The sequence below is a fragment of the Malurus melanocephalus genome, unplaced genomic scaffold (assembly GCF_030028575.1).
Source record: "Malurus melanocephalus ecotype Western Australia unplaced genomic scaffold, MMel_1.1 scaffold_180, whole genome shotgun sequence".
Lineage (NCBI taxonomy): Eukaryota > Metazoa > Chordata > Aves > Passeriformes > Maluridae > Malurus > Malurus melanocephalus.
In genome coordinates this window covers 1,345,832-1,372,198 of record NW_026623412.1, presented here as the reverse complement: position 1 = coordinate 1,372,198, position 26,367 = coordinate 1,345,832, and the positions used below count along the sequence as shown (strand labels likewise).

At 38.2% G+C, this 26,367-nt stretch overlaps 1 protein-coding gene across 9 annotated transcripts in view; it reads left to right on the top strand.

The window, feature by feature from the left end:
* The first annotated feature begins 347 nt into the window (after positions 1 to 347).
* The window catches only part of ABI2 (abl interactor 2), a 62,401-nt gene continuing 36,381 nt past the window's right edge, over positions 348 to 26,367 (top strand). The window contains exon 1 of one of the 9 annotated variants that reach the window (XM_057372874.1): positions 348 to 612. In XM_057372874.1, the coding sequence (XP_057228857.1) occupies positions 496 to 612 (117 nt within the window). In that variant the 5' untranslated portion in view covers positions 348 to 495. The remainder of the gene's footprint in view (positions 613 to 26,367) is intronic. The other 8 variants (XM_057372873.1, XM_057372872.1, XM_057372868.1 and 5 more) reach the window with 8 other exon arrangements.

The window sequence follows — 26,367 nt, the reverse complement described above, 5'->3', positions numbered from 1 at the left end:
AAGCAGGAGGGTCTGGCGCTATGGCTCACATGGCMCTCGGAGCCTCCGAGCTATCGGCAGAGGTGGCCGTAGGCCTGTGCTCTGGAGGGCGCGCTGCCAGCGCGTGAATTAAGGCAAAACTATTTAAAAGGAAGCCGGGACTTGCAGAAAGGAACGCACGCCGAGTAATTTCTTGTTTCCCAGGTCGTAACTGGTTCTGTGGGGGCCGCCCGCGAGCCACCACGCCCCGCCCCGCGCGCCGCCGGCACAGAAGTCGGCGTGCGAGGGGCCGTGCGGGACCGCGCATGCGCAGGAGGCGGTGCGCGGCCGCGCCCCGCCCCCGCCGCGGTGGGGGTCTGGCGCGCGCTCCCTGCGCGCTGCTCGAGGGCCCGAGACGGCGGGGGCAGAGCCCGGGGGGGCGGGGGGAGCGGGGAGCGCGCGGAGCGGGCGGGGGACAGGGGACAGGGCACGGACGGACAGACCCACGAACGGACGAACAAACGAAAGGATGTGAAGATGGCGGAGCTGCAGATGCTGCTGGAGGAGGAAATCCCGGGGGGGCGCAGGGCCCTATTCGACAGTTACACGAACCTGGAGCGGGTGGCCGAGTACTGCGAGACCAACTACATCCAGGTGCGTGGGGCCGCGGCCGCGCGGGCCGGGCAGGGGTGCGCCCTCACGGCCGCTCCCGGCGGGGCTGCCCCGCTCGTGGGGCCGCGGCGGAGGGCAGGCAGCGCCGGCTGCTGGAGCCTGGGGAGCGGGGGGTGGGGGGGGAAGCCGCTTCACCTCCAGCGTGAGCTACCCCGGCGTGACGAGGCGCTTAAATATGTAATTGATTCCTAGATTGAATTCCTTCCACTTTGTGAGTGAATGTTATTCCAGATCGTGTCTCTGTCGCCCCTTTTCTTTCCCTCTGCACATTGCGGTTTCCTTAGCTGCTGGCGCTGAGGTGATGCGATAAACCGAGGGCACAGCTAACTCCTGTAAATACAGTGATGGTGTCTATTAATTTAGAGCAGAGTGATAGATACTTTACTAGGGTTATGTCTGTCCGTTTGTATTTCCCTTCTCGAGCAGGACTGTGGAATCCCATGGGAAGGGCGGTGACCAAGTGGTAGGCGCAGGATGAAAGCGTGATGTAGTAGAGATGGTACAGAATTAGGGAGAAAGAGATCAAGTGCCAGTTGCTACCGCAAAGTGTGGTTTTTGTGGTGACTGCTCTGTTAGGACTTTCTTTTTCCTTTCTCTTTTTAGTAGAAAGAAAAGCAAAATATTGTCAGTTTACTGTGATAGTGATAGTAGGGCTAAATGAAAACTTTGTCCCCAAACAAACACCAAAAGACATCCTAAGATGGGTTTGAGTGTGCAGYAGAGAAAGGTGGGTGGGATGACATGGATTTGTGGTGTCAGTGTTGAGAGAATTCCAAAGTGTCCCAGAATTATTTTTGCATTCAGTCCCTGAAGGGTAGAGTGCTTGTGTACTTCCAGAGGGCAGCTAGGGATGAGATCTGTGGTGAGACTGTTCTGTCAGTGAAAATGGGAAACTGTTTAACTAGAGGCAGAGAATACTTAAAATGTCCCTGTAAAAAGGCTCTCACTGTTTCTTTTGAATTGCTGAATGACCAGCTTCCCTTTAGAGAGAAGACTTTGAATATTGTGGGTCATTTACAAAACAGGTCAATTGCAGTAAAACTGTATAGATGTATTTTATTATGTAGTAACTTTAGTGATGTTGAATTAYTGTGACTTAGGTTTTTTTGAGAGAAGTGTTGAAATATTTTCATACAGTTACAACCTGACATACATGTGTTTAAATTTATGCTTTTTTGAAAAGTGTGAAACTGATTTTTCTGGAATATGGGAGAAGAGTATTGGAAGGCAGAACCAGATAGGAAGAGCTGCATGTAGTTGGTGTTTTTTTATTTCCTCTGACCTTATTTTYTGATTCTTTGAATAAACCCAAGTTTTCAAAATCTGTTGTACAGCTCTGCTTTTAATGTTTTGATGAGAACTGCAGAAGAGGATTCCACGTTGCTTTGTGCAAATAGAGAATGAAAAAAATAGGGTTATTGCCCCAGACAGCACACAGGCCTTAAGGACAGTCTGGGATCACAGGAGAYGGATACAGACAGATGGCGAATGAGGGAAAAGAATGAGGCACTCTTGGTCAGCCTGATGGATTCCGACAACCACGCAGCAATATCCTGACTGTTGGCAATTTATCCAAGCATCATGACAGCACAGAGCTTTAAGGGAGAGGTGAAAATTAAAGAATGAAATTGTGTTGTGAGCATTGACTATGAGGTACAGTATGGGTCACAGCATGAGCATGCTTACATTTTTAAACAAGTGGAATGGAGGACATCAGCCAGGCAATAGGCTGCAGCTTTTGGAATGCTTGGAGACATCACAGAGTGGGTTTATTGCAGAGAAGAGATTCAGTGTGAGGGGATTCTGGATTTCGTGGTGCAGCTGTCCTAGTAACAAATCTGTCAGCGAGGTCTCCCCACCTTCACAGTGCCAGAGCTATATAGAGTGCTGCACCAGATCTCTATAAAAAGCTGGTTCTTTTCTTTAAAAGAGGGGAATACATTAATGGGAAGAATTATTGGTTAATKGAATATTTGTGGATTCGCGTCTAACAATATTTATTATTCCAAAGTTGTTATGTCTGAAACAAGTTCAAATTAYGTTCAAAACAGTAGCCTTGAGTTTTGTAGGGAAGGTGGGTTTGTGACTGCTCTGAAATGTGTGGGAATAATGATTGTCCAGAAAGTAATGTAATGAAGATGAACTAATTCTGCTGCAATCCTGTAGTATTTCATTTTTGACAGAAAATTTGTTGTGGATAGTCTTGAGATGTAGGGGAGATTGAGAATGTGACTAAGACCTGAAGCTGACCTGCAGGATAGTAGATGCTGTGGTGATGGGGACATTGAAGTCCTTTCATTGGCCTATATTACATATATCAGTATACAAGCCGCTCCCTTTCTGTGCTGCTTGCTGCTTACAAAAACTGTTGCAAAAGCCAGYGAGGCATAGGCTTTTGCAACAGTGAAACAGAATTTGAAGTTCAGTGCTAAAGTGAATGTGTTCTCTTCCCCCACAGCCAGCAACATAATTGCAGCTTCAAAATAATTAAACRTGTAATTTCATACATGATGAAATTGCTAGTTCATAGTAGTAGAGCTCTGGCAAKTGCAATTCGTTTGATTTCTGCTTATGAAATGAAAAATCTGTTCTTAAAAATTTTGTCAGTGTTTATCCAAATTATGATTGATGTGTAGCTCAATTACTTTAGCAACAGGGAATGTTATATAAGATGTTATTCTTCCCTTGAGTCTGTGATATGGTAGTATATCAGAGCACATCAGCTTTAAATTTTGTGGAAAAWTATAGACATATAGGAAATATATAATAAATGGACCTGCAGCAGTGAAAGACAGAAGACTGCTCTTTGGGGGGAAAAAACTTTATCATGTCAAAAAAGTCTTATTCTTCCAATATCTTGGAGAGAGTATACAGTTATTTTTATATCATGCTTCTTAAAGAGATGGGGAAGAGAAGCTTTYTTGTTTAGGAGGGTACTTGTGTGGTATCTGACACAATGTTGGTCACAGATGAAATGTTTAATGGTCTAGTACTTAAAGCGTTGAACAGTGCTGTGTCCTCTGTTACCAAGTTTAGTCTCAGTCTAAATGTGCAACCAAATAAAATTTGGTTATTTGGGATACTTAKTATTTGCAGTCTACATTGATTTAACTGATCTTTCACAAAAAGCAGATAATAGTTATATTGGACAATGTGCTGTGTCTACAAAATGTTCATTTTCCTGCTTAATTTTGTTCAGGAGTATCATAAAGGAAATTTCTACTTATGATAGTGTACAGTTATGTGATTTGCACATTACATCAGTAATTCAGCCAGTTGCTGAATTACTGACATAAATTCCAGCACTGGCTTGCCCTGTTAAGTTTTTTTGAGCCTGTCCTGTAGAAGTCTATTCTGGAATTCTTTTGTTTGTTTCTCATTATCATTGCTCTTTTTAAAGATCAGCATTTCATTTTGTGCAGTKCATGGAGCTTTCTGGAGTAACTGAATGCTTGTGTCTGTACTCTTTGCTTAAAGAGTCAGAAAAAATTACCAGATGGAGACATTTCAGCTTGTGGGTAAGTGTCTGGTGGGCAGAGATTTGCGGTGAGGGGAGATCCCACGACCACAGCATGCAGAACTGAGTGAAAAGCCAAGCCTCTGTCCTCTGCCCAGCTTTCGGAAGGAGCTTCTGATTTCTCTGATCCAGCTGTGTTGGCTGGATTCTTCTAAAAGGCTCTGTATTTCTTAGTTATTCATGATTATTATGCTTTACTTGTCAGCTCTAGAGACTGAAAAGGAAGAGGGAGCTCTTCTCATTCTCCTCTCTTBGTAGTCGTCTTGTTGCCATGACTGTATTGCATTTTATATACAGAAACACTCTTCTGGTGTTTGTGAGGGGAAGAATAGAAAGAAGATTTTTATTCTTGTTCTCAGTAATCCATCCTGCTGATTACTAGAAATAACCTGCTTTCATTCCTGCAGATAGGTTTATTTAAGTAGACATAAGGTGAAAACTRCTTGTTTCTTGGTAGTCTTACTGCAGTCCATAGATCAATGAGTTTGCTTCTTGTTTTCCACTTATCTGTTGATTTTGCTTAGATCTCATAGGCAAAATCAAGTGGTTGTAGACTTGTAAGCATCATCTAGTAGGCTGAACAAGAGAATAAGGCATCTATTAACATATTGTTTTAAATTACAGAATGGTGGTCTTTACAAATAGCAACTTCAAGGTTACAGTTGTAGTCATGAGAAATTTCTGTTCAGTTGCTTGTAATGACTGGTACCAGTATATAGCTATGTAATTATACAGGGAATTGCAGCATTATGGTTTATAAAAAAGTTCAAGAATGATCTATCTTCTTTTTATTRAAGATATGTATCGCCTTAACAAAGGTGGCTGAGTTAGATTTGTAAAATCTAATTAGCAGAAGTGTGGGTACCAAAGTTGTTTTCACTTACTCTGTTCCTCAAGCTTGTTTATTTTATAATCCAGCTTCAGTGAAGGGGTGATTAATCTTAGCAGTGATGGAGCACTTGTTCTGCAGGCATGAAAGTGGATATTGATTAGCTCCAGTGAATATTAGTCCAGAAGTTCAGGAAGGTGCTAACAAGCTGAAACTAAAAAACCTATGAAGCCAGTGAAACAGCAGTAATGAATACATGAACAACGTGCTATAGTGTCTTACTCCTAAGGGCAGTGAATTATTACATGGATGTATCTGGTCCATCAGCCTCTGGTAAGACTTTATAAAAACCACATGATTTTAAATTTGAAGTATGCAGTGGTGGATAAAACTTGAATGTCAACCAGGTGCCCACCAARCTGTTCAGTTATTCTCAGTGCTCAGCAGAACAACAGGAGAAAGGAAAAAAAAAAAAAGGTCATGGGTTGAGTTAAAGACAGGGAGRTCACTCACAAATTACTGTCATGGGCAAACCAAACTCAGCTTGAGGAGTCTTAATTTACTAACAGTTAAAATTAGAGTAGGAGAGTAAGAAACAAAATCAAAACTAAGTCCATCCCCCCTCCCTCCCACCCTTCCTTCTTCCCAGGTTCAATTTCATTCCTTAATTTCTACCTCTTCTACTTCCTCCCTCCCAAATGGTGTAGGGGGGCATCTTTCTGATGTGGGGGCAGCTCCTGATCTCATCTCACAGAGGCCATTCCTGCAGCCACCTGGCTACCACTAAAGGGGCATGTTAGATTTGGTAAGTTTAGTGAGGATAATCTAGACCGTTTCCTGYAAGTTAGTGAGTGAAGCTGACAAAGTTGGTAGAAGGATTTATCACTCAACCAGTCTACTTTCCTTTTTCATCAGCTGTGCTGTGTTTTGCTAGAAAAACTAATTTAATGCATTTAATATTGCCACAAGTTCAGCCTGGGATTCAGGAAGAGCAGGGTTGATCCTCTAATTGAGTGGATATAGAAATAGCATGAGCCATTTTATTAGTGGTAATAGGAGTTGCTGATGGTAATACTGTATGTGTAGGTATGAAAATAAAATTTGTAAACATGCATGTTGTTAATATAAATTTTGTAACACTAAATGTTGGTTACAAGTGGCATTCTAGTTGTTCCCTTCTATAGTTTATTTTCAGGTTCTGGTTATTGAATTACATTGACCAARAATTTTAATTCAGAGTAGCAAGCTTCATCCTACAGTTAATCAGCTCTCTGAAATTTATTGTCCATTGCTTGTGTTTTACTTGAGTTTACAGTTATTAATCTTTGTGGCTTAGTGCTAAGGCAGAAAGTGGTGCCTGTGTAAGGCAAGAAAGAGCTTCTCCTGTCAGTGCTTTAAGCAAGTGAAATCATACTCTGTTGTGTTCAGCACAATATATTCTTGATGAAAGCATTGATTTAAACACCATGTTTGCAGCAAATTTTTTCAGTAGAATCTACATGTAGAGGGTGATAGCCCTTTTTTTAAGGTTTCAAATGTGTTTTCACACTTAATTGCTCACTTGAAATTGTCCTCTTGCTTAGTAATCTAAGTTTTGTAAAGTTTGTTGGATATACCTACCAGGAACTTCAGTCATTGGGCTGCTTTATGAAGCAAAACTCCAGTCAGTAGATGAAGCCTGTCGTCAAAGCACACTGAATTTAGGAGCATTTCCTCTTCTTAGGGCTTTCACTGGTTAGGCTGGCAATTTTTTCTTGGACTGAAAGAACTAATATTTTCTTGCAAATAAGTTGTGCCTATTTCAGTGARAAATCTTAATTTTCTGTTCTCAGGTGCAATGAGTAAGTTGTTCTGTAAAATTTAAAGTTATATTCTCTGAAGTATATAGTTATATATATGCTATTCCCAGTAGATATCATTGTAAAAATATCTATTCTTAGTGGTATTTCAGTTTGAATAATAAGTGCTTGCCTTATTATTATTGGTTTAATATTACCATAATGAARTTGTTTTATGTTCAGTGAAATCCAGGGTGAGGAGCAAATACTACTTGGTCTGGGRTTTTTGGTAGCTTGTCTGTGTTGGTTTTAACACATAGCCAAAGCTAATTTTGTGCCAACTCCTAAATATAGTATTTTTGTCTTAAAAGTTCTTCTAGGTAAGTGTAAATATTTTTATTGGGGTATTTTCTAGCTTTGTTGTGTTTTTCCTGCTTGCAAGAGCTGCACCATTGCTTTGCTCAGGGATAGTGGGAGTGCGAAGTGAGGGAGGAGGAGGGAATGACTGAGGGTAGTGACCTGTGAGATGGACAATTTTAAGGTAGAGTGAGAAGTTCATCAAGATGCCAGGTGTGAAGGGTGGTTATTTTGAGCTTTTGTGCAACAGCRGTGCTACTCTTGGGGCTTGAAGATTAATAGTGAAAATGTCAGATGTTGTTTTTGTGGCCCCCCAGTGAAAACTGTGAGCAGTGGGGCTGGCACTTGTTAAACGTGAAAGGGTSGGGATAGATAACCTTTAGGTAATACAGGACTTTTGAAAGTGGAAGTAGTGTTGCCTTTGTGTAGAGTCTGTCTCATAAAATAGTCAAAGTCTGTTCTTGATACTCCTGGTTTTGCCAGACAAGAGTTTACAAACTTAGCTGAAATAGTATTTTTGAATCTGATCTCCGTTTAAACAAAAACTTTTATTGTGTCTAACAAACAAAATATGCAAAGCTATTTATTACTGAATAGTGTAGTGTGAATTCAAAGCACACTAACTTGTCTTGGTTTGCTTTAATAATCATTAAATAGCATGTGTTTGCTCAATATACAATGCAAATTCCCAATTATCTTCACGTGTGTCCTTTTAAACTGTAAGTTTGAACAATGCTGGGCATTGCAGATTTTGTAGTTCACTCTTAATTTCTTAACTAATTGTCGACTYTGTAAGTTGGTATGAGAAGTAGAGCTTGTTCATTGCTTTCTATGTGAGTCAGAGTGTTTTGCTGCAGGGTGTGGAAGTTTATTGTCTACGTACTTTTTATTGGGTAAAAACYACAGGTATGCTGCAACTTGTGGGGAATGTAAAAATGTTAAATATCCAAAATAAAGTGGCTGTTTTGAAACAGTTAACATACATTTATCTGTCTGGAGGGTCTGTGGAGGGACAAGCCAAAAATATTTAGCCAGAAGGAGTTAAAAAATCTTATAGAATATTAAAGGTATCCTGCCATTATGGGAAGTTTACAGTAATTTTCACTATTTATTATTTCTTTTTCTTTGATATAAAAACAAAAGCCAACCTTTTATCCCCCACACTGCCAACAGCAAAAAAAGAAGCTGAGATGCATGACAGACTTCAGACAGATTGAAAAAGGCCCATATGAGCAGAAGCTCAAAAAAAGGGGTGTTTTTTTTAGTAGAGAAATAATAAATTATAGGATTATTCAAATACTGTTTTGAAAAGTATGAAATATGTACACTAGTTTCCCATTTTTCTTGGATTAAGTACAGGGATACTAAATTAAGTTTGCGAGATAGGGCTACTTAACATAWTCTATAGAATTATTGCTATGAGCTTAGGCTCAGGATTTGAAGGTATTCTAGAAAGGCTAGACATTTTAAATAAATAATGAGAACATAAGCAGTTTTATCTTTTTCTTTCATATGCTTTTGCTTTGCATTTATTCTGTGATGGAATTTTATATCTGTTGTATGAAGTATTTTGCACTGTCCACTGTAAATAATTTCACGGGATTATTTGAGATATTGCTTCTATTTAATACRGTATTTTGTATATCCTAAATATGATATATCCTGGATCCTTTGAAATGCTTTTTGTGCAAATCAGTGTTGGATTGGCCTTCCAAGGAGAGGGAATTAATGTGTTGAGTTACTCATGTCAACTAAGTRAGATCTAGATAAATTTCATTAGTGGGAAAGAGCTAAAGATTTTTATGTGATGGAGTATATATGTATGTGCTGAAATGGTGATAGTAAAAGTAATGGGATTTTTCTACCATGACTAATAACTAGTGAACTGAGAGTGAAAAGAGTTGTAGAGAAGAATAAAACTGTGACATTTATTTGTTACTTATGATAAATCTATCTGCAGTGTTCTCTGCTACACTTCTCAGTTTTCTCACTTTATTCATCTGTTAGTGATCTCAGAAAATAGCTTCAAAGATTAAGACCTATTTGTGTTTGTGTCCTTAGGGATGTGATACCTATGAAGTGACTGTCTCAAAAGGGGCAGAATGATTTAGCATGCAGAATCTCTGGATCAAAGAGTAATGTATAATCAGCCTAAATTAGTGAGATTGTTGGTTTTGCAGCCTTCTTTATCATGTTCTAAGTGCACTGTCATGAGAGCAGTCCTTTCCRGAAAGAAAGAGGTAATTCTTTGGCTGTATGGGTATCTGTATAAATTAATCAGTTTGGATAGTAGAAGGTGGAAAGTTATCAGTAGACTCTGAATTGCTATTATATTTGTCTGATAGCGATAATAATTAATTTAAATMATCTCCAAATTGAGGACACTTCTATAACTGCTTGATGGAATAAGTTAATAGAATTACTGTAAATAATTTCTGTTTTATTAACTGCTTAAAATGTAAATGAAGTATTTTCTAAATATGTATGCAGTCTACATTTATTGTAGTTAGTAATTCAGTATGTACTACAAATACAGTAGGGCCAATCCAGTTCTGCAGACTGCAGCAAGAGGTAGGGGTAGGCCTCTTAATTTTTGTTTTTCTCATTTGTATGTTCATCTGTACATGAAATGCAGGTCCTTGGAAAAGGAACTTTTTTCTGTAATAAGCATGTTACAAATGTTTGTAGACCCTCAACTGAAGAAAGGTTTATAAATTATACTCATTATGCAGGACGGGCTGTTTTGAATCRTCTCATTTGATCAACAGTTGGATAATTAATACAGAGTTGTAATTTGTTTAACCATTTAGACATACACAAAAGAATTATTTCATCGAAGAGCTAGTGGGGAATACAGTGCCAGTAATCCACTTGTCCTCTGGAAAGTCTGTGTGTAAAGGTTTTACAAAGAGAAGGAGATTTTGCCTTTTTTTCTTAGGATGAACAGAGGTTAATATTTTCCATATATTTCAGTTTCCATTAAATTTTCTTTTTATTTTTTTTTTTTACTTTTGTTAAGGACACAGAGAAGAATGAGAGATTTATTTGCCACTGGTAAAGATTCACAGTATTGAATTTTTTACATTTATCTTCTTTTCTAAACAGCATGCTTARCTTTGTAATATTCAGTGTGTAATCTCAAATTAGCTTTTCTGTGTGACGTATCTTTAAAATTAAAAACATACTTAAGAAAATGAGTTCTTTTTTTTAAATTAATGATAAAAACCCCCCTAAACCAAGCAACATTTTCTTAATTTTCTGTGCCACTCTTAAAGCTGTGTAATGATATGGGCAGCAATAGGAATGTCTGTGGAGCTGGCTTTTTACTTCAGAAGTGTGATGTGTTTTATCATTTCAGGAAGAAGTCTGTTTTACAGATGAAGTACCAGTTTTAGATCTGAAGTATAGTTTGGAGGTCTGCAGCAGTTACTGTATGAATATGCATGACTCATAAACACCCCTTCTCATGAAGGAACCCAAAATGCTTTCTTTGTTCTCTTAAACGAGTGAAATGATAGCATTCTTGGGGTGAACTGATTTGAGCTTAGTTTTCAGGCCTCTTTGCATTACCACATGGTGAATGCTGTACTCAATGAAACTCCCTGGGCAGCTCTGAAAGGCCAGAATTTTGAAAATGGTTTTTGCTATTTGTCTTATATTGGAGATGGGAATGTTAAACTGTGGAGATTGAAATGCATGGATTAATCAGGTTGTTTTCCTTTGTTTGTTTGTTTGAAAATATTGTATTAATTTCTCAAACTGCATTTTTTTGTGTGTGCTAAACAGCTAAGTGCCTCTGCATAGACCCAATCACAACATGAGCAGGCAGCTTCTTATACCTAATTCTGTTGGTTTTAAGTAACACAGCTCTTGTGTGATGTCATCTCTAGATCTCATACGTTACAAATCAGGGTTAGTCCAGTTTCTGTGTACAAGCAGTGGAAGAGGTTTATTTTGGTCTGGATTCCATATGCCCTTAGGGCTCTGAACATAGTTCTTCAATAATTGTTTGCATGTGTTTCTCTGGCTAATTGTAGGGGGAATATGAATGGTATTTCCTGAGTTTTAGGGACAAACTGTTCAGTAAACTGCCTGGAATATGATGAGTGATAAAAAGAAGGCAAATACCTGTGTCTAGAAAGGTGGAGGATAAGAGGTTATGTAGTTGGTGGATCATTCTGCTTAAAGAATGGTTATGGATCATTCTGCTACTTGTCTGAAAAGTAGCTTGAAAATTCCTGCTTTCTCTGTGCCCCTTTGTCTTAAAGCCTATGATTCATCTTGTGAAACTCTCCAGGGTAGTTTTATTTACTGCCATAGCTAGATGTGTAGAGAGGTGATATTACTTAGGCATGTCTTTTCAAATGAAAAGGYCATTCATGTAGCACTTTTAATTCATGAAGGTATAGAGAAAACCCTTTTTTTCAGATGGTAGTAGAACTTGCTGAATACATAGTTGTAACAATCTGTTAAGACAACCTGAAAATGAATTCGCATTAAAAAAAAAATGCAAGGCAAGCAAATCTTTTATGACATAGAAAAAGCATTCAGTAGTTGAAATGCTATTTTTGTTGTTTCACTTCTCTGATATCTCTATCTTTGTGACAACAAATTGCTCTGAATTGTCAGAACAATAACAATAAAATTTGGTGGATAGGTGAAGTTTGAGTCTCTGTGTCATAATTATGGTGATAGTAAACACAGTCATGGGGATTCTTATTTCCAGTATTGGAGCATAAAACTGCTGTGAGAGGAGTCTTGTGTTCTTTCACACGTGTTCAGTGTCACTTTCAATTTTCATGCTGTAACCTTTCATTTCTGTATTTTGCATGTAGAACTGCTGTGTTACCTGAGCAGCTGCTACGTTGCAATGCAGTGCTGTAGGTGTGCTTGCAAGCTGAGGGTATGCTGGCCGTGCAGGTGGAGTGGGCTGTCTGCAACAATGCATGCAACACATGCAGCCTTGGGGATGTGTTCTATGGCTGAGAGTTCTGGCCATTGGGAGGGTTTCCAGCATGTGAAAAGCTACCTGGTACTGCTGCTGTAGTTGGACATGATGAAATTTGGCCTGTGTGAGGAACGGCATGATAATTCTTAACTACGGGATGAAAGTTACTCTTCCCTGAAATATTTTTCACCAAATTTAGGTTGTAGAGCAGGAAGGGTGTTCCATATTTGAGATGACCATAGTCTGCATATGACTTTTTTTTTTTTTTTAGAAGTGTTTGTAAAAATTGCCTTTTAAGACTTGCATCTGAAAAAGTTCATTGCTGGCAATTTTGTTCGGTGASGAAATTAATGGATTAATTTACTTCATGAAGATTCTGCTCTTAAGTTRTATAGGCTACTCTAGATGTGGCTGTTGTAGGGGAAAAATAGCAGTATGTTTTTAGCTTCTGCTGAGATGTCTGTGACAGATGGTGTCTTCTCTGTCCAATATGAATGCTTACCATTCTATAAATATTGGAAATAATAAAAATTCTTTAAATATGGAAAAGAAGTGTTTAATTGCTCTTCAAAAAATGCATCCTGTGATATAGGATTGGCTAAGGGGTATTTATAAAGGTCTTGGGCAGAACAGCACCAGTAAGTGCTAAAATCAAATCTGAACAAATTTAAAATGCCTGGTGAAAATCTGGCTCGCATTAGGCAATCAGAAAAGAAAATTATTATTTCTTTTAGTGATGTCTGCAGATGCTTGTATGKTTAAAAAGGTGCTTCAGTAGAATCTGAGGTCTGGAACATAGTTAATGTRTGTGCAGAGGTGGGCAGGTGTTAATTTTGGAGCATTGTAGATGCTCTATATTACTTTGAGAGTCTTTGMTTCATTCATCTGTCCCTTTCTGCAGCTTTTGTGGTAACCACCTTTTTCAAAACAGACTTCATAGAACTTCCTGTACACGTGTATGTGCTCCTTATTTATCATTTTAGAATTGATTCCAAGTTTACAGATCTGTCTTCTGTTGTATCCCAGATAACTTGATTGATTGTTTGAAGGTGTTCTGGTAGAACTGTGTCCGTAACTGCTGCCTCTACAAGGTCCTACACAGAGATTTTCTCCTGTATGTTGACTGGGATAYTTCTGAAGTTCTGTTTTTCAAAGTTTCCTCCTGTAATTTTTTGTGTTTTCCACATGAGTTATGTGTTGTCCATAGTTCCATAGTTATGTGTTGTCTTCAGCTGACATTCAAGTGTTAGAACAAAAGAACTCAGACATTTTAGAAATAAACTCTTGTTCGGTACTGCAGTCATTCTCTTGGGGTTTGTTGTGTTCATTTATTAACCTCCTATGCTTTTGATTGAAATAATGTATTTGGTGCATAATCTRCTTTCTTTGTGTGAGAGAGTAAAAACAACCTTGTAGAATTTAAAGCTTCTGCCAAGGGGTCCAGTTCCATTATTTTCACTGTCAGGTAATGCCAGTGCTTCGTTTTAAGACAGCAGTCTTAAATGTTGACTGTATGAAATTCTGATACTGTTCTGAAGGAATTTTCAGAAAAATACGRTTTCTTTAAGCTCATCCTGTTTGATGTTCTGAATGAGGGCCTTCGTCGTTAAGCAAGAAGATCCTTCTTCCTGGTAGTTTATGTTTTAAGTCCTGGCTTCTCTTTACCTGACATAAAACTCTCCGTATTGTTAGCAAGAAATTCTTGAAATGTCTCAGGGACCTGCAATGTGGTCACATTGTTTCCAGCCTGGAGAATGTAACAATTATTGTAYGTGGAGAAAAACTTTGCCAAGGTTGGATTTGGTTATCAAGCATATTGATTCTTATACCTCAGTGTGATGTTCGTTAATTCTTAAAAACGTAACTTGGTGATTTGCAGAAAGCAGTATTTAAATTGTGTGGAGATTACTGTGTTGCAGTTGCAGTGTAGTTAATATGAAAAAATCAAATACAGGTCCTTTATGCATGAAATGGCCYTATATTGTTTTTAAAAACTAAGTTACCGCTTATATGAAACAGTCTCTCTTTGGGTAAGAAATACTGCACTCAGTGTGAATGTAGGTCATGCTTAGAAAATGTGTGTGTAAAACAGAGATCTCACCAAAAATAATTACAGAACACTTGATGCTGTGCTGTTAAGTTACATGCTGCAGGTTGAATATAGCGACTTGGCTTGCTGTTCTTGAGCTACATAGCAATTGACGGGAAGTTTACTTATAATTTTGAAGTAAATGGACCAAAACTGCTTGTTAAACTTAGAAAAAGAATAATTGCTAGTTACAGTGCCTACAGAAAAGGGTTTTTTTCCTAGTTATTTTCTGAGGTTCTTAAATTGTASCAGCATCGGAGAGTTTGAGTCTAGTTGAAATGAAAAACCTGCAACCTTACAATTTTTTTATTTGTTGAAAACTCTATTRCAAGCATGGACATGAAGGGTTCTGAAAAACTGTTGTGGGTTTAAACCTGTTTTTTCCAAATCTGAGTCACGGCACCAAAAATGTCGTGGTTTGGACTGTGCTGAAAGCCAAAAAGCACTGCACCCRCGACGTTCTCTCCTTTCCSCCACTGGAGAGGGAGAAGGGAGAGCAAAAGCCCAATTATCACGAAAATTTATGGCTTTCAGACAACATAACATAATTGAGAGAAAGATACGTATGTGCTCCAGAGAATTGTCAGACAGGCTGAATAACTTAAGTTGCAAAATAGATTTATTACTACAAACTACTAAGAATACTACCGGACTGGGGAGGGGAACAAAGATAGGGAAAAATTTACAAGGAGAAGAAAAATAAAAACGGACATTTTAAGACACCTGTTATCCTTTCCGGGGACCCATGTCTTTCCCAGGGCCTCCCATCTCCACCCCCCATGTTTTCCCGCACACATAGGGGGCAGGAAATGAAAGTCTAACATAGATCAGACTACTCATTATGGTTGTCGTCCAGCATCATAGGAGAAGCGTTCTTGCAGCTCCAAGCTGTGGAAGTTCCTTTCCCAAGAAACAGTCAGTGTTTAATTGCTGGTGGCGAGGGAGTATTTTCTTTACCTTGTAGGAAAAAGGAAAATATGTTCTTCAAGGCCAAACTGCATTGTTTCGGCAGCGTAAGACCACTATCACAAATCTCCTGGCAAAACACAGCTTCTTCTAAGCATCCGCTTACTTCGGACATAGGCGGGGGCATCTCTCCCTCCCCGCAGAATTCATTTTCTTCTTAGCATCAACTTGCTTCAAATGTCGTGGGGGGGGGCAAGCCTCTTCCCCCTTTTTGGCTTCTGATAAGTTCAGTCCAGTCCTCAAAGGCCAGGTTTTTTTTCCTCAGAGCAAGGTCGCTCTCCTTTTCTATACAGATCTCCCATTGATGAAATAGTCCTTTCGAGAACAACTTATTTTCTCCGTACTTGAGCACCACAGCAACAGCACAGCACCTCATCCCATCTTCTCCTACTATGATCTTGGGTCTCCATTTTTTCTTCTTACATCTCCTCACCCTCCTGCTCTGTTTTTCCCCAGTGCATGATACTGAAACTAAATACTAACAACCTMGKGGCGGCTGCCCCTATCTTGTTTTGAATTCTTCTGAAGTACAAGACAATACGTCATCACAGAGGTGTAACCAACCTGTGCAATTGGCCCAGGCCTGATGRGCAGCCTGTCCRTCAACCTCAGAGCCACAATGGATTGGCTCTAAAACACAGGGGGCAGGACTCCTTTTGCTGGAGAAGAAGGAGAAAGCTTCTAGAACTTCCTCACAGAAGCCATCTTTGTGGTTTCTTGGTCCCATCCCCTTAGTACCAAAAAATCGGACCAAGTAAACCATGACAAAAACCTTTATTTCTAGCAGTTTACCCTTGATAATTAGATTGGGACTCTTCACTTGAGGAGATGACTTTTGTACTTCTAAAGTATTCTCTAATAAGTGCAGAACAGAGATCTGGGGTTGGCTAACTGTCTCTGCATAAGAGACCAGAATCCCACTCTCACTCTGCCAATATTGTGTTTTGTTCAGTGCTATGGTAACAGGAGCAAAAGGTTGTCAAAACATTCTTTGCCARAAAAATGAGCAGATGCTTCTCTCAGAGCTCATAGAGAACAAATCTACTTAATAAGAAGGTACTGGTTTTGATTTTTAGATTTCAGAGTGAACTTTCACTAACTTTCTCTCACTTTTTATTTATTATAGTAGTTTGTTTAGTTAATCTTCATCCTGTGTTCAGTTATACTGGGTATTATTGCGTCTTACCACCACCTTCAGCAGGTGGGCTCTACGATAGAGGTCATTTTCTAGCAAGATGAACATGGATATCAAGAACAAATCAATCTGTTGTTGCTTGCTTCTGCCCACTTTCTGTCAAGCTTTTATGATGACAGTTATGTAATGAGTTTATTTGATAATTTGTAGCAGAAGAAAGAAACTGGTAAAATAGGTAAATAACTCAGTTGTTATATAAGCTCTTTGTGTCTAGATAATATTTTGTGAAGCTGAAGTAGACCTCCTTTCTTAGAAATGGTAGATTGTGTCAGATTTCAAGAGAGAGAGATCGAAGTCTGTTCATCTAATATTGATAATGGGGGAAACAATTTGTGTGAATAGCGTTTTTTGTWCAGCCGAGTGTAGTTGCTATATGATTGTAGTTTTTACTTCTGAAAGCCACTTTGCATATGAAGTAAGTTTTGCAAATGCTGTGACTTGATTTTTTTTTTTTTATCAAGTAGCTGTAAAATTAAGTTTGAGTTGAGTTCATCAATGATTTTGATTTTTAAACTCRGTGAAACCTGTGCATACTAAAACATCCTTGGTGAATGAAGASTTGTACAACAGCAGATATCTGAGATTATAGTGTTAAGCCTGTGTATCTTTGCAATTTCTGAGGTTCTTTATTCAGTGCATTTGTATTGGCCTAGCCTCTTATGACGACAAATRTTGATTTTGTGCTGGTATTAAAGCCAAAATTTGCCTTATTTCTGGAACTCTTAACAATAATTATTTTGTTGTAGGAATTAGAAAACTACTTACTTTTCTCAGCTGTTTTATTCCAGAAAAGCTACTAGAGTAAGGTGAAACCTTCACAGAATGAGCAGGGAGTCTTAAAAGTACAAGGGGAGTAGATTTCCCTCACTGCTGCTTTGTCTCGAGCAAGAGCGAAGTCTGATGAATGCAGCAGTGATTATTATTATTATTATAGTATAGTAATTATTATTATTATTCATTACTATATGTTACTATTAATATAACCACATATTAACTGTATTATAGATGTAAAACCATGCTGTTCTTGTGATACAAGTTGTGATGCATCATTTTGAACTGTACTGTGGATGTGTTGAAAAATTTTTTATAACTTTATCTGGTAGGTTTGTGTGAATGTATCATGCCCTATTATTTTTGCATAAACAAGACTTTGGCTTTACTGTCAAGGAACAGGAACTTTAAAGGTCTGGTGAGAGCAGAACATTTGTGTGGGGAATCTGATCTTCTGTACTTCTAAATGTATGGAAATAAATACAAAGTTTGATTCTGGTGATGATTAAGGGAAAGATATGACAGATTTGTTGCAGTGATGCAGGCAGCATGAAAACAGTGGTGGTGCAAGTGATTAGATGTCAGGGAAGCTGTGCTTGTCCACAGCTCCCATTTGCTATGTTTTTCTCTTGGGTACAGTAGACTGATATTGTCATGGATTTCAAATCAGTGAGCTAGTTTTATCCTCACTAGCGGCCTTGAATGCAGTTTGTATTTTAKAAAGTAGCTTTTCCTTTTAGGGGATTAGGTTCTGTGTATATTTCTTTGAAAGGTAGCTTTCCTTGCTGTTAATCAAACATACATTTTGAGGCTCAGCACAGAACTGAAAACATCAAATAAATTTATGGCAGTGAAAACAAAAGACTGCAGTTTAATGCAAATGACCTTGTAGAGACTGCAGCAGATTATTGATACAGAGTTTCAGGTAAAAATTAGAAAATCACACTTGTAATAAAGAAGTTCTAGTGATATTTACGGAATCATTACAGTTTCTTAATAATCTGGAAGACAGAATAACTTAATGTCCAAGTCTTTACTAGATTATGAAGACTAAGAGTATATTCTATAGCTAGAATGCCTYCTATTAGTATGCAGATGAAAAAAGATAATAATTATAAATAATTTATTAAAATTAAATAATTGTTTATATGGTATTAATATTAGTGTAATAAGATTAATGCAATTAACCTTGCATTTGGAAATTACTTTTTTAAATATCTCATGTGTTACTTACTCTTTGAATGTTGTTTGAATTATAAAATATAGTGATATTTTGATGAATTCTTAATTCTAAACCYGGTGTCTTCTGTCATKATTGTGTTTGGCCTAAATGCCAGCRTTCCTTATACAGCTCTGTTAACTACTGTGTGATCTGTCAAAAGATGATGTGTTTTACTAGATATAGGATATACAGAATTGGTGCTGTGAGAATAGCCCTAATCCCCTTATCAGTTGTAATGAAAACGATTCCTTTAGTAAATTCACATTTAAAGGTATTTAAATTTTRAATGCACTTTGTGTGAAAAGCAAGTTAATTACTTACATGTAACTGTTGAGTAAAGCCTGTGGATACAATTGTGGAGGAAGTACCTGCCTTTCAGTTGAGCAGATATTGATAAGGTGGGATGGGTTTAGGTGCCTGACTAACCTCTTCTGTCTGTGCCWGGATGGTCCATCCACAGCTGAAGTTTCATTTTATGCTGATTCTTACACTATCTCTTGTCACTTCTGAGAGCAGTTCAACAATAAAAAAGGAGTTGTGTCTCTAGGAGACTTAATATGCTGTGCTCCTTTTTTCACAGCWAGGACAAAGAGTTTTCAAGCAGATTGCTTTAATTATAGTTAGCTGTTCAGATAAGGTCATGCTCAAATTCCTTTGAAATAAAAATATTGTATCTCCGAACTCTAGAGCTGCTATTTCTTTTAATTTGTAGGCCAGATTACCAGTCTCATTAATCTTGTTTGCTTCCCCTGTTCATGGTCTCAGTGCATTTTGCTGCTCATGTTTTCTTTTGAATGTAAAATAATAGAAAGCTGTCCGAGAAATTATGAGTGGGTTTGTGGCAGGGTATGTGTGAAGAAGTATTTTCCGTTTGTTGGTATGTAGTTGGTTATGTTGCTTAACATTTGTTTATATCATTATGTGTAGAGTACATGTAAATGGGCAATGACTGTGAGAGCTCCTTAATTTAAAAGAAGGRTGTATGCATTTCAGTAGGGTAATCAAGCAATCAAGCCAACCTTTTGTCTTCCTAAACTAATAACAGTAATAATTATATATATATAAACGAATTATATATATAATCATGAATAAGCAATGACATAAAGAAAWGTGTTTGAACATGGGAATGAATAGTGTCGAGATGATGTTGTTACAACTGACAGAGACAAAAAAAATCCTTCTTCCAGTTCCAGGTACTGTACAATTTTGATTATATTAAAGAACAGGTAGACCCAGTTGCCCTGTGTTCTGTATACAAAAGGAATACATGGATTGTTCTGCATGCAAAAGGGAAATTTGGAGTTTTACTGGTGCCACAGAATAAGTGCCTTAGAGCTCTATGGCCCTTACTTTTTTTTCTGAAACTCWKGGAGAGCTCGTTTCCTCCTGTTCTAATGTGTTTGCTTCTGCTTTTTTGTGCCCGTTTCTCCTATGTGTTATAGACCAGCTCCTTAAGAATTGATGGGTACATGTTTTTTCATGGTGGGAATGAGCAGTTCTGGTAGTGAACAAGGAGTGAGGGRTATTCTTTAGCAAGTGTTTAACAAGCTGGTTTGTTAAAACAGAAAACTACTGTGTTTTTCACAGTTATGTAACTTTTTGGCATGATTTTGACTTAATTTTTGGATTAATGATGCTCAGTTTTCTTCTCAATCATTTTTTGTAGTTCACGGAAGGATCTCAGAAAGCACTTGGATGGGGCAAGCAAATGCCATCTGTGCAGATGAATAAAAGTGTGTAAAATACTTAATTATGTTTGAGGCTTTCAGTAATTTCAAGGAATTCAGCAACAATTAAAATGAAAAGGATGATACAAGAGCTCAATCTGTTTTTCACAGGAAAACTGAAGTGTGCTCTGTCAGTGTCACCGTTGGGCACATTTTGGACTGAGTAATGCAAGCTTGTTGAACTCTTGCATGCAGCTTTTGTTCTTGAGGCTTCTTGAAGCTGATGCAASCTCAGCAGAAACCTGAGGGGTTTTGCTAGCTGTAAGACAAATGTCAATTTGGGTTTGTGTTAAGAGTAATCAAACGAAACTACTCTTATATTGATTAAATGAGATTAATCTTCTGTCTCATTTTTTAAATTTTACTTTTTCATCACATATATTAAATATTAGTRTGTTTCACTAAACAGTACTGTTTTGAACAAGAGCAAGAGATGCTCTGTATGTTGGGGAGTTGATTCGTATGTTCTGGATATACCTTTTTGTGTAGTTAGTCCACTGTCAAACTCTTCAACCTCAGCTTCTCCTCTGATGCCTAAATATTACTGCATGAAAGCATTGCACATTGAAGAATTGATTTGMATATGAATTGAGATCTTTTTCCATTCAGAAGTCTTTTTACTTAAAGCTGTGAAGGCCAGTAGCCTTAGGAATGAAAAMCTCTATTTTTTTGCCCCCGTTCAATTTAACATTAAGTATTAATCTTGGAAGAATTTTTTATTGTTGTCATATTGATATTAAAGGCAATGTGTGTCAATGTTCTGTATTAAAAAACACAGTTTCTTTCTCAACTCATAGGTCCAGACTTTTTGGCTCATCCAATAGGATTTATTGTATAAATCTTGTTATCCTGACTGCAAAACTTTGAACTTCCACGTTGATTATGACTTGTCGGGGATAAGTAACCATTTTTTTTTCCTTTAGAACTGTAGAAGGAAAGAAATCTAGCTACAATAACCAACTAAACTGCCAGTAGCTTTTAGTGCTTCCTTTTATGTACCACTTTCAGACCTGCCTTTATTAGCTCTTTCTAATTCATAAAAAACGTATTTTTCTTTTTTAACATGTTGCTTTCTTTGAAGTCTTTCCTTCAAATTTCGTAGCATTGGTAGCATTTCAAGCATTTGGTAACATTTCTTCTTTTATCTAGTTTTATCTAGTTGAGTGGATGTTTTGTAAATCTTGCTATGGGGCTCCTAGTTGCTTCCCATCATTTGTTTCTTTGTAGAATTTCTCTATTATTAGTAGCTGCTTTTCTGTAGAAAATGATCCAAGTTCTTAAGTGGCATGACAGGCCTTATCACTAGGATGTGGCTGATCACTCTTTGGGTGGAAGARTGCCTTAAATTCTTGGTTTCTTTCTAGCCCTGCATTTTATGCTTTATATGCATGTAAGAATTCCTTTTGCCAATCATATAGCCAAATAATTTTTTCATTTTGAATGCCTTACTGCATGTTTTATTATCTCATCTGCCCCGTGCTCTCCATCCAGTATTTTTTCCTTCTTTATAATCTGATTTTTTATTGCTTGTATAAATATAAAAGCTTGTATTTCCCTAGGCAGGAGAATAAACATTGAGACATTTAATTCCTAAAGTGAAAGGATATTTTATATAGTCAGTAATCTAGGCTATTTMGTATTCAAATCTGGTAGTGTAATTGTGTGGTGTAACTGTGCAGTGTAAATGGAACTTCCAGAGTGGGAACAAAAAATGATGCCTGGGCGGCTTTGCATCCTGACACGAAAAGTAGTCATCTTGRCACTTACTGCAGGTTGAATTCCACACAATTTCTAATGCTAGCAATTTGGTTTATACAATCCAATTAAAAATGAGAAATATTTTCAGGTGAACATTTTTGATCATTGCTGAGCTGTTAGATTTAGTGTCCATTGTTGGACTGGCATGTGGAACTTGAAACTGTTAATAATTCTCCAGTGTCTGAAACAAGCACGCACTATTACCTTGTGTATGTAATACATGCCTYTCCTGACTGACTGAAGTCTGTGCATTTGTAGCTGACCTGAATGACTTTGATCTCCTGTTATCTAAAAGCCCCAGTTTGTAGAGTGATTGTAGTCTTTACTGTAGCTCTCATACTGGAYTCATCCTGAGACGTATTTCCATATAGTTGATAGCTTGTTTTGTTTTCTGGTATAGATGCAATAACTGTTTCAGTACTGGATGCTTCCCACAAATGGAAAGCACTCTCCACAGGAGAGCTGGGCAGAGCAAGGGCTACTGCTGTGTCCACGTGCATGGGGAGCCACTTCCTGCTACAGCAAGGGAGTGTCTCCCAGTAGTAGCTGAGACCATCCCCACTCCATATGTGGCTGGCAGGAGCCTCAGATGAGCTCTTTGTGGTGAGTTAAAATGGTRCTCTCACTGTTGAGAGCAGAGACAAGGATGCTGCCTTGTGACTCACATGGACTACCTGATGATGTGTGCATTGTGTGGAGAAAAATGATAAACAGAATRAATGCTAAGTTGTTGCCTGGAAATTCCATAACATGGGCACAGAAGACGTGATCTGAACGTTTTCTGTTTRAGGCTGTGAAGATGATCCAGCTGTGATACTCAAGTATTTTAATGTTGTGTGAGAAGTCAAAGCCACAAGTTTAAKAGGTGGAGACACAGCGGCGTTCTTAAAACAGTTAATGGAAAAATGTTAAGGGAAACACGGGACACTGCACAGTTTGGGTAAAGAAAAACTATAGGTAGTGGAGGGCTAGCAAAACTGCAATGGAGTTCCAGCCACTTGTTCCTTTGCTAGCAAGCTCAACAACTCTGCATAGTTCTTCCTTCTTTATTCTTGATTGTATCCTTCCTTGTGTTTCTCTGGCTAGGTAGTGATTTRAATGAGGCAAAACTTATAATTTGGTTTATGGATCAGATAATTTTCATTTGGGACTTGCCTCCTGGTGTAATTCACTACAGCTGATGGAGTGTGCACTTGGTGTTGGGAACATCTACTGTGACAGGTACTGCTGATTAAAGTAGGTCCTGAGTCTTCATATCACAACAGTTGCTCAGACCATAATTCACTAAGTTGATTTACTTTTTCTCTGTGGCATCTACATAGTTTTACAAGGGGTAGTGTTTGCTGTTTTGCATGACAGGGAAGATAATGGAAGTGACTGGGGTTCATGAGCAACCATTTGTACCTGAAGTTGTTCATGAACCTGGTCAGGTACAGTCATGCCCTACATATACAGSGTTATCACAATGAAATGGGTATATTAAGTCTAGGAATGAGAGGATCCCTATGCTGGCAGTGTTGCAGAAGACTTGTTTGTCAAACAGTAGCTTTGATTTTTTAAATTTATTATGCGTTAAATACAGATCAAACYGACCTAATAGTTGAAAGCATTGCTTTTCTAAGAGTTGTGTGTGGATAGATGTTAGGAGCCTGTATTTTTTCATTGACATGCACGATTTSTGTGTGAGTGCTAAAGATACTTAAAAACTAAAATGGAGATTCTCAGTGTTCTGTTTCATGGCATTTAATTGAGATCAGGGCACTGAAAACACTTGCTTACCAGTGCTTGATCATGCTGAACACTATGTTTCTGAGAACCGAAGGACTTCAAGGACTCTGGTTAATATTCATGGGAACAAGTCTTTTTGTTACAATGAAAATACCAGAACGTTTTTTTCTTGTTTTCAATATTCTGCACAGAAACAGTATTCCATAGGTCACTGAAACTACTGTAGGGAGTCTTATCAGATTGTTTTTTTCTTCTTTCACTAGAGAATTTTGGTAGGTATGGATATTGAAATAACTTTTTTTCTGCCTTTACAGTCTGATATGAAGCTGTCGCGGTTTTGACTGTTCTGAAAATTAAAAAGCACTGCACCCAACGACGTTCTCTCCCTTCCCCCACCGGAGAGAGAGAAGGGAGAGCGAAAGCCCAATTAACATGAGACTTTATGGCTTTGAGATAACATAACATAATTGAGAGAAAAGATACGTATGTGCTCCAGAGAAAATARTCAGGCAGGCTGCATAACTTAAGTTGCAAAATAGATTTATTACTACAAACTACTAAGAATACTACGACACGGGGGGGAGAAAACCGAGATAGGGACAGATTTACCAGGAGAAGAAAAATAAAACGGACATTTTAAGACACTTCTTATTCTTTCCGGGGACCCRTCTCTTTTTTCAAGTCCCATCCCTCTCCAGCCCCTCCATGTTGTCCCTCACACAAAGGGGGGCGGGAATGAAAGTCTAACACAGATCAAAGCACTCAGTTGTTATCAAGCGTCATAGGAGAAACATTCTTACAGCTCCATGCTGTGGGAGTTGTCTTTTCCGAAAAACAGTCAGTGTGTAACTGCTAATGGCAGGGAAAAGAATTCCTTTTACCTCATAGGAGAAAAGAAAGAATGTCCTTCAAGGCCAAACTGCGTTGTTTTCGGCAGCGTGAGACCGACTATCACAAACCCCTGGCAAAGCACAGCTTCTTCTAAGCATCAGATGTCGTGGGGGGAGCAAGCCTCTTCCCCTCTTTTTCTTGGCTTCTAATCAAATCAATCCAGTCCTCAAAAAGGCCAGGGTTTTTTTTTCCTCAGAGCAAGGTYGCTTTCCTTTTACTTATTCAGGTCTCTCTCTCAGTCCTTTCCGWGACACTTATTTTCTCCATGATCAAGAACCACAGCAAGCASAGCAAATCATCCAGCCTTCTCCTTATTGATCTTCAGTCTCCATTTCTTTCTTACATCTCCTCACCCTCCTGCTCTGTTTTTCCCAGTGCAAGATACTAAAACTTCATGCTAACAACCTAAAACTAACATGGCGCCCGCCCTGTCTTGTTTTGAATTCTTTCTTAAATACTAGATAATACGTCATCACARAGGTGTAACCAACCTGTGCAATTGGCCCAGGCCTGATGGTCAGCCTGTCAATCAACCCAGAGCCAATGATGGATTGGCTCTAAAACACAGGGGGCAGGGCTCCTTTTGCTGGAGAAGAAGGAGAAAGCATCTAAACTTCCTCACAGCAGCCATCTTTGTGGTTTTCTTGGTCCCATCCCCCCACCACCAAAAAATCAGACCAAGTAAAACCATGACAGAAGCATAGTGGCTCGTATTTTGGTGTTAGGAAAATCAGAGTATTAGAATTTAGACTGCTGAGGATTATGTTTGAATTTTGTTTATTGATAACTTGAAACCACTTATCTTATTATCAGAAATCCCTTTATTTACATAGTTATGTACTCAGTATCAGTGAGCATTGGCAACATTTGTAAGCACTGTAGTTTGGTGTCAGTGGATTGTAAATGGGGATCTTGTTACATAGGAGCATATGATAAGATACCATATCTGGAAATCTACTGATCAAATTAAAAGATGGATTTCATGCCTAACACAATTTATCATTTCAAGTTAAAATGTAACTGACATTTATTGTTATATTTCCACAGAGGAACTTAAATTTTTTCTGTAGGTATTCTAGAGTTTTTCCTAGAGTTGATATGAGTTGTTCAAGTTTTCATCTCTTGAAAGTTTTCCAGGTAAACACAATTGTTTTAAAATGTWGTCACTAATTAATTTTGGTTTGTTTGAATTGGCTTGACAGTAGTAGGTTCAAATAGTCATTTTAATTTTAACAAATTCTTCATCTTTGAGTATTAAGGAAGAAAGTTCAAGCTTCAGTTTTGCTGTGCCTAACATGAGTGGAGTTTGCCTTASACTATTTCAGGCTCTCTAGAAAGGCATGTAGAGCAAATCACAGTTGTTAAGTTATCAGCTAAATACACAYATTAGACACCTCAGTCAGATGAGTTTTTGTGCTAATAACAGTTCCAGCGGAGTTTATAGGAACTTTTTATAAGATCTTTAATGTGTTTGAACATTGAGAAGCCAGTTCCTTCTTGGTTTGAACTGGGAGTGACTTGAATTTAGCTATAGGTTACATCCCTGGGAGGACTAGCTCTGAACATGGATTCATAATTGTGCTTCTTTAAGCAGAAAAATCATAGCAGAGGTTCATAATATGTAAAACTAMAGGTAGTTTTCCTTTTGTTCTCAAACACTTTGTCTGTTAATGAAAAAATACTGTGTTTGCTGGTTTATACTCAGATCCTCTGGATGTACAGTGTACTAAGGGAAATCAGCATCTTCTGCTTCTATAAATAGATTGGCAGCAGCTGCAGAGCAAAATAGGTGAGCTTCTGGTCGTTTTTATTATTGCCATTGAAAAATGGTTTGAATAGCTATGGTGTGTGCCTGCTGCAGGAGAGTATGCAGGCTGACCTAGGCATATGAGTAGGGAGAGGGAAAGAAAGAGTATTTACAAACCAGCAATGTGAGAATAGAGGTAATGAGCTCGGTATTC